This window comes from Vicugna pacos, chromosome 3, assembly GCF_048564905.1.
Source record: "Vicugna pacos chromosome 3, VicPac4, whole genome shotgun sequence".
Lineage (NCBI taxonomy): Eukaryota > Metazoa > Chordata > Mammalia > Artiodactyla > Camelidae > Vicugna > Vicugna pacos.
The window spans coordinates 43,262,626-43,275,358 of record NC_132989.1 but is presented as its reverse complement, the minus strand read 5'-3'; the positions used below and the strand labels follow the sequence as shown (position 1 = coordinate 43,275,358).

Here is a 12,733-nt window from a genome sequence, read left to right as displayed (position 1 = left end):
CTACACCTTTCACTCAAACCTGTGTAATTTTTGACTAGATAAATCTGGGAGAGCTAATAAGTTGTCCAGACAATCTGTTTCAAGTCAGTAGCACTGAAAAAACCTGCACTGATGATTCATAGTCGAGGCTTCTCACTCAGAAAGGACCTGCGTTGGTGTCTCCTTGTCTCCACACACCACTTGTGTGATGTTGAGCAGTTGTTCAGCTTCTAAGCCTAAACTTCTATGCAGTGTAGGAATAACCTCCCTCTTAAGGTTACTGTGAGGATTAATAAGCACTGTTATTTTTCAGAGTGCCTTTTTGTCTTAAATTTAAGTTGGCTTGAGTACAAATGGGAATTGCATTGTCATTTTGCTTTTCCAGCTACTCAGGACTCCCTAAATCACCATCATTTAGGAATCTCAAAAAACTTAAATTATACACCTGAAATATTGAAAGAATAGCTATTGGTTCGGTACATACAAGAACAACTCACATGCATCTTGTGATCAATGGCACTGATTCTAAGCTTGTCTCTGAGACACCTTAGATTTTTGAATTCAACAACTATCTCATGAGCACATCTAAGGAGTGACAAGGCACTGATCAGGGCAGTCAACAAAATATAGCCCATGGGCTGAATCTAATGTGCTGTCTGTTTTTGTACAGCCCAGGAACTAATTGTTTCTGTTTTTAAAGGGTTATTGTTGGGGAGGGCACATAACACATAAAAATAAACAGGTAAAACAATAAGAAAAAATTAGTTAATTATTATGAAGAGACAAAGGTCTGAGTTAGAAAATGAACATATGACCTTACTTTAGATAGACAGGGTAAAGGCCATCTCAGAAAGTGAGGTGTAAAGCTGAAATTCACAGGGGAGAAGAGCCAGCCACATATGACTGTGGTTGGAAAAGCGTGGGGAAAAAGGCTGAAGCTGGGAAGGACCTGGGTGTTTGAGGTCTGAGCATAGTGAATGAGGGAGAAGGGGGGCAGGTAATGCGGGGCCTTAGATGCCATGGGAAGAGTTTGTTTCGATCTTATTAAGTGCCAAAAGGAAACCACTGAACTGGTTGCCATGTGGAGAAAGAATGCAAATGACATGGGGAAGCAGGAAAGCTGCATTTCCGACATAAGTTCCATGATGATGCCAGAGTTCTGGCAGTGGCTTGGCTGCCTACACCTCACCTCGCTTTTTCATGCAGAAGCTGGTAAAGTGGATTAGAGCTTTTGATTCATTTTCCTTAAGGTCTGCAGGCAGAAGAGACAAGTTCAGTCCTTAACAAATGTACAAGAAGGTAGTGATTCCTCAGATACATTAGTTCTCTATCCCCCTGCCCTGACACTCTCATGCTCTGGGGTTCTTCTCCTACCTCTCTGGTTATTTAGAAATCTTCCATCCCAAATAGATCATGTCTCATGCTCCAAAATTATCTTGATTCATATTTCCCATGCTTAGCAGAATTGTTTCATCAGCGCTTCTTTGAGTATGAGTGAAACAAATCAAGGCAGTCATAGAAACAAATAAAAGACAATTTCTCAGAGGGTGGCTTATTTTTAGCTCAAATGAATCTCAAGAAAATAGAATTCTGGAGTGTAGCCCAGGATGTGTGGGGAGATACTTTAGGGAAATAAATATGGTTGTCAGCCAGATCTACTGACAAGTTAGGCCATCTTTAAAGGGAGGTAAGAGCAGGAAGGTGCAGCAGGGGGTGCTGTGTGAGGCACCTTTAGTGTCATTCTCAGGGCCTCCACCTGCGGCAGTGGGACACGTATATCACCCACTTCCAGAAGCTGTGGGTGTAGTGCTCAGGTTTGATAGCTCCACTCCCATTTCTTCATGATGGGGTCCTTAGAGTCCAAATCTCCTTGAGGGTCCCCCAGCCAACAAGGAGCTCTAGCCCCAAGTGATGGAAGCCCCCAGCGCATTGTGTTGTGGGGGTTTCATTCAGTGACTACTGGAAATATAATCAGGGAAGATTACAGATTACTCTCAATTGCCCATTCTCTTCATCTCTCTGCCCCTCCCTTAAAAAATGGGAGGCCTGAGAGCCTGGTTTAGGAATAACTAGAAAGGAAATTACACTTGCTTGAGGAATGGATCTAGAATTATGCCAAATTTTCATGAATAAAATTTATTATGCATGCAACTGTCAGAGTAACTTTAAGATTTAAACATATAATCTTCATGTTGCTTATCACAGTTAGCTGTTTAAATAAAGAGAATATTTAAACAGCTTTTAGGAACCTTGCCTAAATAATTGATAACTCAATGTCTTAAATGTAAGAAATCTTAGTTATTTCTGATGTGTTAATAAAATTGACTTGGCTGTGTTTTCTTCTCTGAATCTTACTTTGTTTTTAAACATACTCTCTTCTAGAGAAGAAATGGGTCTAAAGATAGCCTAATTGAAGAAAAATCTCAGACATCTACAAGCAATCTGGCTGGAAAACACACAGCCAAAACAATAAAAACTATCCAAGCTTCACGCCTCAAGATAGAGACTTGATCCCAGTGAAGAAGGGTTTGGGATGGGGGGTGGGAAGGGTTTGTGTGCCACCTTTACTTTGAAACTGTGAATTATAATTATTCAAATCTCAGATTTGCAGCAGTGTTTCTTCAGAAGAAAATAATGGAGTCTGTTGCATCTTTTAAAGGTTTAACTACAGCATATTTGCGCCTAAGGGCCTTTTTATTTGGTAACTGGAAGGATAGTAGTCTTGTAAAAAGTTAAGTCACTTGATGCCATGTTTTCCTTCCTGGAAACTCCAAGTATCTGTGTCTACCACAACCAAGACCAGACGCTTCCATCAAGTTCCTGGACTGCAGCTGGCTAGCTGTGCAGTAGCACACCAAGTGGGATGAGAAGGTTCTTACCAACTCTGGGTGGACCGCTGCCTGTGCACAAATGCATGACTGAGATGTCACTTTCAGACTGCAGATACATTCTTATTCATACAAATGTGTTCTTTGTAATACTGTATTTCTTGGCATTAAGTTCCACCAGTTATTTACAAATGTTCAAAGGCTTTTTGTTAAGTATTGCTTTTAATTTCTAATGTCCTTGTTTTCAGAAAAAAAGGTTCGTATGGATTTCAGTTGACCCTCAACCTCAAATGGTTCCTCCAGCCTGCCTGGCTATCTCTTCCCATCTATCCCAGAGCTTTCCTCTGCAGATGGCTGCAGTCTACAGGGAAAATATACTCCTGCAGGACATCTTCCATCTTCTCATTACCCTATAGACAAGCCTCTCCATGGTGGCCATAAACCCAGTCTTCCTTTTCTCCTGCCCCTCTACCTTTGCTTTGGAACCCATCTCCTTCAGCCTCCCCATCCTTGCTTTCTCCTTTATCAGTATAGCCAGTCTTCCTCTCAGCTTGATCCTGTTTAAGACTACCATGTAAAAAAGCCAGCCAGCTTTCAACAGTTTCCTCTCCCATTGACAAGTGTCTTGAAGATTATCTGTAGCCAGTGCCCTAACCTTAAGTCTTATCTCAGACCACCTCTAATATGGATAAAACATCTCCACTAAGGCAGGCCCCACTATAATCACCTTTACGTCAACAAATCCCAAGGTTAACTTTTAGGCTGCCTTGCAATTTTCTTTCATGTAGTTCCCATTGTTTCTACCATTCTGTCCTTTGTGGCTTACTTTATTCTACCTCACAATTCAGTTAAGAGTTTCTCAAACCTAGGCCCTCTTTCTCTACTGCAGTGGATGGCATTTATTCCTATGGCCTTAAGGCTTATTTCTATTACTTAGATTACAGACCAATGTTCTACTAAGAGGTCACTTAGATTTCTAAAGCAGTTCAAATTAACTAGTTCAGAACGCTGGTCCCCAGCTGGATTTGGGCTATGATGCTTGGGAATGTACAAGACTATACACCTAGCAGTCATGGGCACATCCTCTACTATGGAGTCCCACCTGCTCTAGTTCTTGCTTCCTTAATTTTACCACCACCTTACTCCAAGGTGGTTATCTCTTGCAGTTGGCCGCCAACTGGCTCACCAGCACCCATCTTCTTGCAAATTTGCATTTCTAATCATGGATTTCCCCTTGCTTTAAACAGAACCTTACTGGTTTTCAGCCTCATTTTATAACACCCACAGCTGCCATAAAGGCCACCTTCAAGCTTCATTAAGCACTCAATGCTTGTCTAAATGAGGGTACTTAAGAGGGAAAGGAGTCACAACAGTCAGAAATCTAGACTTACGGTCATACTCATTTTTTAGCTAAGGCCTCTGTACGTGGCATGGGATCAACTCTGCCTTGCAAAAATGAGACTTTCGCAGTCTCAACTGCTTTGTCAGGTTTCCCAGATTTGGTCAAATCCTATCATGCACGGAACTTATCTCACATTTAATTGTGATGACATTTCCTCCATTCAACTGTAAGCTTCCAAAGGAACTATTTTTGCACACCATCGTGTCCCCAACTCCTACTACAGCTTTCAATAAATATTTTGAATGCCCAAATACAATATTTGTTCTTTCCAGTGAAGTGAAAGCAGATGACATGCTTAGTAAAAAAAAAAAAAAAAAAAAAAAGTAACGCAAGGGAGAGTATAGCTCATGTATAGAGTGCATGCCTAGTATGCATGAAGTCCTGGGTTCAACCCCCAGTACTTCCATTAAAAAAAAAAAGAATTAAATAACCTAATTACACCCCCACCTCCAAATAATGCAGTAACAATATAAAGCATACCTGTGACCTAGAAACCAACCAGTGTAGTTCAGCTCATCATATATGAGGCACTAGAAGGAAGCACTTATTTCTCCTTCTGCCTAGCATAATCCTATATTTCATAAAACTGTATCAGTCACTGATAGCACTGAATATTAATCTTAAATGCTGGGATTTAATGTAATTTTCAAGTTGCTGGGAGAAGAGGGAAGGGAGGATACCCTTTAATGTTTCAGGGAAAGCACACTATTTTCTGGCAGTTAATCACCTTATCATACAAACCTTCAAGAAGCACACTACATTTCTTTTATTTATGGCCCCACTGTTTTATATATACACTTATGGACTGTCCAAAACAGTAATTTTATCATTCCTGGAAATTTTAAATAATCTAAGCAGCTCCTGAAGATCAAGTTTTCAAATTCCTCACCAAGGACATCCTAAAAGAAAAAATAAAGCATTCAATTTGACAAACATTTACATGCACCGTATCTTAAAAGCTTCATCATAATACTCTCAGTACATACTGCCACACTACTGATTTAAGTTATGCACTTCCGGACTTCAAATGCCAACCAAGATTTGGCAAGTGGTTTTTTAAAATTTGGCTACTACATGTAAAATCATGTTATCTTTAGATATTGTGATAAATAAGATGACAAGAGGCTATCCCATTTGCAGTTAACCTGTTTATAGGTATAGTAGTAATACTGAGCCATTAATACCTAATCTAAATTAATACCCACTAGAAAAGTCATCCCAATCTAGAAAGGTTAAAATTCAAATTACAAATAACTGCAGTATGACAACTTCTGCTTCAACAGTCTCACCCTACCTTAGGCCATCTTTGTGCTTCCAGATAGTTAAGTATTCAGCTAGCAGCAGTCTGCTTCAAGCATCCATTTTCACCTGAACAAAAATTAAAACTGGTTAACAGAAACATACACACGTTGGCAGAATCAAATTCACATGCGTAAATGACGTAACTGTTACTTACGCAGCTCCTACACCAAAGATATCAAATACAAGGGCAGGTAATGGCTGCTTAAGTGTTTGATTTACGCCTTTTTTGACACCACATTCACTAGTTTCCAAAAGTGAATGGGCAACACAAAGGCTGCAAGAAAACCGCGTACGGAATACCGTGTGGCACAAAGTTGCTGACACCAAACAACTGGCTGAGAGGAACTGTTCTGTTAATTAGAGCTGAAAGGGGAATTAATCCCAGCTCTGCATTTCCTCTTAAGATTCCGAATCCGAGTAGGTAACGAAAACAGAATACAAAATCTTAAATGGCTAGTTTTAAAATTTCGAGGCAACTGGTCTTTTTCGCACGAACATGAAAACTCACCTGCAAAGTTGGTGATATTAGATTGCCGCCAAGTTCTGCACCCTGAGACGGTTGTCAAATCTAAACCTTAAATGGCACTTTACTTCTGCGTTGACCCGATGTCACACTGACACGGTAGGCATAGGTGCAGTTATACGGTGAGGCCCTCCCTTTCACATGCAAGAAATTCTCACTTCTATTAAAAAGCCCCTGACATGCAGCCGATGACCAATAAATGTCCTCAACCCCACTGCCCGATCTGCCGGCGTGGGAACGCAGGCCGGGGCCGCCTGAGGTTCCACGAACAACGTGGCGCGGGGCCAGACCAGTCCACCGCCCTCCATGCATTCAGGGACCGGGACCCTCGGACCGGGCCCGGCCGTGCCGGGCACCATTCAGCCACGCGCCCCTGCCGGGCACCCCGACCATCGGAGGCCAGGCGGCTGTGAGGCCCAGGCCACCCGTTGTCCCGGGCCACCCATCGTCCCGGAACCCGCAGCACAGCGTAACAGAGTCCGAACGAGCGCGGAGGCTGGAAAGGCTGACGAGCCGTCCCACAATGCTTTTCTACGACTGGAAGGATCCACTGTCCGAGGGGCGGGGGAGAGCGGACTGTACCACCGGCCGCCGAGCCCTCGCGAGACGCCGCCGTGTGGCGGGAGGGCGAACTGCGCAGTGATTGGCTGAGGGCGGGGCTCCACGGGGAAAGAGCTCTGAGGAGGGAAGGTTCTCGCACTGAGGCCTCGTGGCGTCGCGCGACCCGTCCTTTCCGCGCAGAAGGAGGTTTTATCCAGTGTGCTAAACAAGCACCTGTCTTCTCAGTGTCGAGAGCACACGGTCAGCGTGAGCTGCGGGTGTAGCCCAAAGGACTTGAGACCTTGTTGTTCTGTGGGAGGACAGACAGCTCACCGTCTCCAGCTGAGGAAGAGTAAGGTCATTAAGTCCAGAAATACGTGTTGAGTACTTGCTGTGCTTCACGCTCGGTTCTAAATGCCAGGGAATCAGATGTGAATGGGACAGACACGCTGTCTTACGTTCCGGTTGGGTGAGAAAGACACTGAACAGGTAACGTGGACACTGTAAATCCGTATAGTGTTAAGTGCGGAAGGAAACAAAGGAGGGTAAAATGTGACAGAGCCGCGCTGTCCCATAGGAATATAGTGCCAACCACGAATGTCATTCTAAATTTTAGAAATGCCATATAAAAAAGTAAAAAGGAACAAATTAAATTAAAGAGTGATTCAACATAGTTGCCGAAAAAACAGCGTCTGCACCCCCAGGAAAGTGAATCCAAACTCGGAGGCAGAGTTTTGGGCGCAAAGAGCAGCTTTATTGCCTTGCCCTGCCAAGGGGAGTCACGGCAGTCTACTGCCCTGGAAACTGAATCCATCTTGGGGTTGGGGTCTTGGGGTTTTATAGAAAAGCTGGATGGAACAGAAAAGGTGACAAAATCAGAGCATTTTACAGGGTGTTCTCTTCCATCTTGATAAGAACTTGCTGTTGTTATGGAGGAATTTAGGAGAGTCTGCCCTTTTTCTTCAGGTTTGGTCCAAGACCTTCTTTCAGGACCTCTAAAGTAAAAAAGGACTAAGTGATTCTAAGAAAAGAGTGCACAGGGAGGGGAGCTTGTTAGTCATAAGATCAGTTTAGCTAAAAGGACAGGTCTGAACAACTCAATAGCGATCTTGTTAGTTTTCTACTCTTTCAACATGTGCTGTATTATCACTTAAACATGTAATCAATATCAAATTATTAATGATATATCTTGCATGCTTTTATTCCTACTAAATCTTCAAAGTCTGGTGTATATTTTATATTTCTCATACCTTTCAGTTCAGATTAGTCACATTTCAAGTACTCAGGGGCAGGCCTTATCCAGGTGGCTGGAGCCGTGGGAGGAGTCCAGGTGGCTGAGATGTAGCAGAAGAAACAGGCGTTAATCATACAGGACTTGGTACCTGTGGTAAGGAGTTGGGTTTTGGGCTGAAATTTTAGAATTGATTATTACCACAGAAATAAAGTGGAGGTAGTTAATTGGCTCTTTCCTAATAATTATAACTGATCAAAGGGACAGAGACTGCAGTGGTTTGGGCTGTGTGGTAGCACTTGAGTCCCCTGTAAGTCCTAGTAGAGACCACATCCCAGCACCTTTGTTTCTCTTACTGCCGAAAGGAAAAGGGAGAGGGCAGAGGAAGGGAGAGAAGTAAAGAGGGAGGAAAGAAAGAAAAAGAAAGAAAGCAGGAGGAAGGAAAGGAGAAGAATGAAAGAGGGAGGAAGGAAAGAAAGGAGGAGGAAAAGAAAAAGGAAATTCAAGCCCGTAGCCCCATGGTCATCACACAAGGACTAGCCTGAATGGTAACATCATGTTGGGACAGTGGGGACAACAGTCATACAGAAGTAAACGTGTAATGATCACAGGGAGGTAAATAACTCTCAGGCCTTCCTTAGGAAGTCTCTATAATGTCTGGGAAGAGAAAGGTTGGGGAAGGAGAGTGACACCTCAGAGGATGTGATTTAAAGACACTGAAGGGTACAATGTGAGGATTATAACAAATTTCAATCTTGCCTTCTTGCTAGGGAAAGGCAGGGAGAGGAAATGTCCTCGGGCTGGAACAGGTTTAGATCCTGCTCTGACTCTGCTCTTGTTCTTTTGGGTAAATGAACGCTTCTTTAAGCCCAGGGTTCCTCTTTCACAGGATAATACCTATTTCTATGTACTATATAGGTTAAAGAATTAAAGAAAGGTTTGTTGAATCATCTAGGACTGTGAAGTACATAGTGATACCCAGTGAATGACTCTCATGAACTAGACTTTTCTTGTTTACTGCCACCCCAGGTATGGAATTTTCTTGGGTTGAGTTTTTAAGGTACAGGGAACTATACTGCTGTATTTCTTTTAATGGCTTGATATTTTTGTTCCCACCTTATTCTTTCCTATTCACCCCTTTATAACTCTCCCCTCAGCTCTGGATGGTTCAAGAATAGATAGACGGTAGGCATTTGTTTCAATTATTGGATTAATGTTGGCATCAGGAAATTAATTCTAAATTCTTCATTTTCCTGTCTGCTTCAACCTCACAGAGTCTGGGGAGGAAAACCCAACAATTAAGCCAATGCAAGCAGAAAGGACATGAGAAAAAGATCAGGGATAGTTTCTACCTAGGTTTCTCTCCACCCTTGCCTGCTGGGGTGGAAGCGTTATGTAAGGATGTACAAGCTATGTTCATACAGTGTTAGCGCAGGCACAGAACAAATTCTTCTTGTTTGGCGTGGTAGGCCGAATAATGGTCCCTCAAAGATGTCTACAGCCTAGTCCCTAGAACTTGTGAGTATGTTTCATCACACAGTAAAAAATGGGCTTTGCAGATGTGATTAATGTGAGGGACCATGAGATGAGATAGAAAATGAAGAGGAAAACAGAAGAGTCAGAGCTGCAGCAGAAGAGAAGGCAGGAGAGGGGCTCAACCTCCCATTGCTAGCTTTGAAGATGGAGGTCGAAGATCTTTGAAGCCTAAGAGTACAAACAGCTTCTAGAAGCTGGGAAAGGCCCTCAGCTGACAGCCAGCAAAGAGACAGGGACTTCATTTCTACAACTGCTGGAACTGAAGTCAGCCAACCACCTGAATGAGCATGGAAGCAGACTCCCCCCTGGAGTCTCCAGAAAAGAACACAGCCCAGCTGATGCCTTGATTTTAGCCCAATGAGACTCATGCCAGACTTCTGACCTACAGAGCTATTATCATAAACTTGTGCTGTTTTAAGCTGCTGAATTTGTGTAAATTAGTTATGGCAGCAAGAGAAAACTGATAACACCCTCTAAAGGGTGGAGAGTGAGAAGTGGGCTGTTTTCCTTACCCAACTTCTTATCCCACTCCAGTTTTCTCATCAGGAGCATAAATAAGATTTTAGATAAACTATGTGTATTTCATTTTAAGGTGTTTAATCCATATGGGTTGGCATTTTGTTTATGTTGGATGTTAGGGATCTGATTTAGTATCCAACAGATATTAAATAATTTGAATACTTTTGATAATTTAAAATCATTTGTAGATTTTCTTTGGATTTTCTCTTTAAACATATCACCTGCAGAAGCTTTCTTCCTTTCTAATTATACTGTGTGTAAGTGTGCGCGCACGCGCGCGCGCGCGTGTGTGTGTGTGTGTGTGTGTGTGTGTGTGTGTGTGTGAATGCCCATGCTAGTACATCTAGGACAATGTTGGATAGAGTGATAATTGACCTCCTAGTCTTGTTCACAATTTTAAAGGAATGCTGTTGAAGTTTCAGCTTGTGTATGTGGTGTGTATGACATTTTAATACATTTCTTATTGTTTATTGGGTTAAGGACATTTCCTATTTTTAGTTTGCTAATAGTTTTTTTTTAATCATGAATGAATGTTGAATTTTATTTAATGTTTTTTTCTGCCTCTTTTGAGATGAATGTATGGGTTTTTTTCTTGTAATTTGTTAATGAGGTGAATTGCATTAATACATCTTCTAATGTTGAACCAATCTTACATTTCTAGAAGAAACCAAACTTGTTTCAAGAAGTATTCTGTTTAGAATGACTATATTTATGTTTATGGACAAGGTGGGATTGTGGTTTTCTTTCTCATATTGTCTTTGATAGTTTTGATGTTAAAATTATACAGATAGCCATTTAATATTAACTTGTTTCTGAAAATCAGATGTCCTATGCAGAAACATTAACTGGGAGCCTATTTCCATACCATAATTTAAATGGTAAAATTAAAATGAGTTACTTCTTAACCCAAATCAGTTTCCTAACATGTAACTAAAATATACTAAACAAACCTCTATTAAATAACAAACTATGCCATGAGGCTGTAAATGTCCATAACTTTGCTTCCTGATCACCAAACAGTATAGTTGTTAACAAATAGTTGCTCTGTCAGCATTTTGCATATTCTCTTTCATTGTTACTGCTTTTTTTGCTTGCTTCTCCCTCTATTAATCTTTAATATTTTCTCAACTTTTTTGGTTCTCGTAGTATAAAACCAGGGTAAAAAGGACAATATGAGATATAAAAGGCACTATAGAAATGTGATAGAGAATGATTCACACTGAGTAGGATGCTTTAGTGCTTTTATCACCAGTGGCGTTTGTCTGGAACATCCCCTGCACTGATACTCAGTATGCTTTCTGATTTGCTGACACATTGTACAGCGAACCTTTTACCAGTTGGGTTTGTAATGTAACTCAAGGCATTTCCCACACCCTTGTTGTTGTTGTTGTTGTTACTGGTAAAAATGTAACGGGTTTGGGGGTCCTAAATACAATATTTCCTATATAATAGCTGAAATGTTGTTTTAAGAGAGATGCATGTTATATGATGTTGGAATTGTTCTGTGGAGTATGCCCATACTAGTTTTATAAAATTAGTTGGAGAAATTTTCCTCTTTTTCTCTTCTCCGAAAAATTTAAATATAATGTCAGAATTATTTTTTCAATTAAAAAAATTAACCTCACTTCTAGAAACTATCTGGGTCTAGTATTTTCTTTGTAGGAAGATTTCAAACTACTAAGTTAATTTCTGTAATGGTTGTAGAACCATTCAGGTTTTTTCTTCTTTAGTCAGTTTTGGTATGTCATCATCCTTCTGAAGAATGTATCTGTTCCACCATGTTTTGAAATTTGCTGGTCCAGGAAGTACATAGACTCCAAACAAGATCAGCCTAAAGAGGATCACATCATGACACATTTTAATTAAAATGGCAAAAATTAAAGAGAGAATATTAGGAGCAGAAAGGGAAAAGCAACAAGTTACTTCAAGGGAACTCCCCTAAGGCTATCAGCTGACTTTTCAGCAGAAACTCTGCAGGCCAGCAGGGAATGGCATGATACATTTAAAGTGATGAAAGGGAAGAACCTACAACCAAGAATACTCTACGTAATAAAGCTTAACATTCAGATTTGATGGAGACGTGGAGTTTTACAGACAAGCAAAAGCTTGAAGGGTTTACCACCACCAAACCAACTTTACAAGAAATGTTAAAAGAGTTTAGCACCACCAAACCGGCTTTACAAGAAATGTTAAATGGACTTCTCTAAGGGAAAAACAAAAAGCCACAACTAGAAACTTGAAAATTATGGTAGGAAAAATCTCATTGGTAAAGGCAAATATACTCTAAAGGTAATAAATCAACTATGGACGAAGCTAGTAGGAGGGTTAAAATACGAAAATAATAAAATCATCTGTATCTCCTGTAAGTAGTTAAGGGATACACAAAACAAAAAGATGTAAAATATGATGTCAAAACTAGTAATTGTTGGGGGAAGGGAGTAAAAATGCAGTCAGCTCCTTGATATGTGTTAAATTAGAAGCCTACCTCTGAGGTCGTAGCTGTTAAGACATACAAATAGTTTCTTTATTGGAAAGATTGGGCAGGTTTCAGTCTGCTGGTTCTGTTCTGGGCCTGGGGGGTTAGCCGTGGTGAGTCTGTGCCTGTCCTTTATGAACTGTATTTTAGATCCCTATGGCCATGTGGGTCTCATGGATACAAGTCCCACTGGCTTTTAAAACTAGATGTTTTGGGCACCCATCTTTCAGGTGAAGGTCTTAAGAGTTGGGGCACCAGATGAGGAGTCTAAGCCCTTCATTCCTCAGAGAGAAGCTGGGAGTTGTGAGTTCCCTCCCAGCTGGGTTTTGCTGCACCAGGGATGGGGTTTATGGTGAGATTGTTTCTCAGATTCTCCTACACAGTTTGATGCAGGTTT

At 41.2% G+C, this 12,733-nt stretch overlaps 1 protein-coding gene, 2 long non-coding RNA genes and 1 other non-coding gene across 6 annotated transcripts in view; 2 read left to right on the top strand and 2 right to left on the bottom strand.

The window, feature by feature from the left end:
* Positions 1-2,581, top strand: part of EPB41L4A (erythrocyte membrane protein band 4.1 like 4A) — a 220,134-nt gene extending 217,553 nt beyond the window's left edge. For both annotated transcript variants that reach the window (XM_072958158.1, XM_006203963.4), the window contains one exon: positions 2,362-2,581. In XM_072958158.1, the coding sequence (XP_072814259.1) occupies positions 2,362-2,490 (129 nt within the window). In that variant the 3' untranslated portion in view covers positions 2,491-2,581. The remainder of the gene's footprint in view (positions 1-2,361) is intronic.
* Positions 2,582-4,951: 2,370 nt separating this feature from the next.
* LOC116278178 (uncharacterized) lies at positions 4,952-6,273 on the bottom strand. Its single transcript, XR_004187571.2, has 3 exons — positions 6,020-6,273; positions 5,504-5,577; positions 4,952-5,108 (listed from the first exon to the last, which is right to left on the bottom strand). It is a non-coding gene; the product is annotated as an uncharacterized lncRNA (long non-coding RNA).
* Positions 5,653-5,787, bottom strand: LOC116278219 (small nucleolar RNA SNORA13). The gene has a single exon (XR_004187616.1). It is a non-coding gene; the product is annotated as a small nucleolar RNA SNORA13 (small nucleolar RNA).
* Positions 6,274-6,733: 460 nt separating the features above from the next.
* LOC140695426 (uncharacterized) overlaps positions 6,734-12,733 on the top strand; it is a 185,532-nt gene continuing 179,532 nt past the window's right edge. For both annotated transcript variants that reach the window (XR_012071127.1, XR_012071122.1), the window contains exon 1: positions 6,734-7,063. This is a non-coding gene — a long non-coding RNA (uncharacterized lncRNA). The remainder of the gene's footprint in view (positions 7,064-12,733) is intronic.